This window comes from Nicrophorus vespilloides, unplaced genomic scaffold (genome assembly GCF_001412225.1).
Source record: "Nicrophorus vespilloides isolate i.1.1-1 unplaced genomic scaffold, Nicve_v1.0, whole genome shotgun sequence".
NCBI classification, from domain to species: Eukaryota; Metazoa; Arthropoda; class Insecta; order Coleoptera; family Silphidae; genus Nicrophorus; species Nicrophorus vespilloides.
This window is the reverse complement of record NW_017095743.1, coordinates 153545-154770: the sequence shown is the minus strand read 5'-3', so window position 1 is coordinate 154770 and position 1226 is coordinate 153545. Positions and strand designations below refer to the sequence as shown.

At 37.8% G+C, this 1226-nt stretch overlaps 1 protein-coding gene across 1 annotated transcript in view; it reads right to left on the bottom strand.

Moving 5' to 3' along the window:
• Window positions 1–356: 356 nt before the first annotated feature.
• LOC108562054 (multidrug resistance-associated protein 7) overlaps window positions 357–1226 on the bottom strand; it is a 7885-nt gene continuing 7015 nt past the window's right edge. The window contains exons 16-18 of the mRNA XM_017920244.1: window positions 1022–1213; window positions 722–965; window positions 357–663 (exon numbers count right to left, since the gene is read on the bottom strand). Of these exons, the coding sequence (XP_017775733.1) occupies window positions 421–663; window positions 722–965; window positions 1022–1213 (679 nt within the window). The 3' untranslated portion in view covers window positions 357–420. The remainder of the gene's footprint in view (window positions 664–721; window positions 966–1021; window positions 1214–1226) is intronic.

Sequence of the window (1226 nt, the reverse complement as noted above, 5' to 3'; positions counted from 1 at the left end):
CTGCGACTAATGGGTTGGAAAGCGATAGTAGACAATGTAGAAAACGCGAAAATTTTAAATAGATTACAACACGCTATTTCAGAATTACAAGTCACTTTACTAAATATAAGTACAAATAGAAGGTAAAGGTATTTCTTTAAATAGAAATTCAATGCAAACCCACCATTATGCATCATTTACTTCAAGTGTAAACATATCGAATGCTAATCTAACTTAACTGAATAAAATAAATAAACATTTATACTAAAATTGTTATTTATCACGGATTATTGATTATAAATGATAATGATAGTAATAAAAGATTGTCTTGTATTACAAATATTTACTTTATTAGAAATATATATATATCAGTCACAATTAATACTATTGAAAAATAAATTGTTTTTAAAAAATAAAAAATCTTCATATTTATTAATAAAATTATTCGGCGTTAACCAGTTTGTAGAAATGCGAGTCGGTGTCGTCCAGAAGTGTTTGAGGATTATCGAACTCGACGATTTCGCCGTCGGACATTACTAAAACTCTGTCGCAATCGATGACAGTTTGAATTCGATGTGCGATGTTAATGACGGTACTTTTCCTAAAAGCCGATCGCAGAGTCTGCTGGACGACTCGATCAGTTGCGTGGTCTACATTTGCGGTCGCCTCGTCAATACACAAAATCTGAAAGACTCGTACATTTTTTTTATGGGTTCATAATCATTCGAGAGGATTCGTTTACCTTTGCCTTATGCAGAATAGCCCTTGCTAAACAGAACAATTGCCGTTGACCAACAGATAAATTGCTACCGCCGTTCGTAATGGGCGCTTCCAGACCACCCATGCGCCTAATGGTTGGAGATAAATCCACAACGCCTAATGCATACCAAATTTCCTGCACTTGGAATTCCTCCAACGGGTCCAAATTTTCGCGTACGCTACCACTGAACAAGAACGGATCTTGCGGAATGCAGTAAATCCTGGATCTGTTGGAACAAATCATATTTACGAACTATGCGTTGCATTTGAAGAGCCTCATTACCTGAGAGCATCAATTGAAATGTGCGAGATGTTCACCGTGTCAACTGTAATAACCCCTTGGCTCAACTCAACCATGCGAAAAAGTGAAGTCAACAGTGAACTCTTTCCTGCGCCCGTCCTTCCGACCACCCCAATCTTCTCCGCCGGTCTCGTTTCGAAGCTTATTCTCTTTAATGAAGGTACTAGATGATCCCTGCAAGGGCACG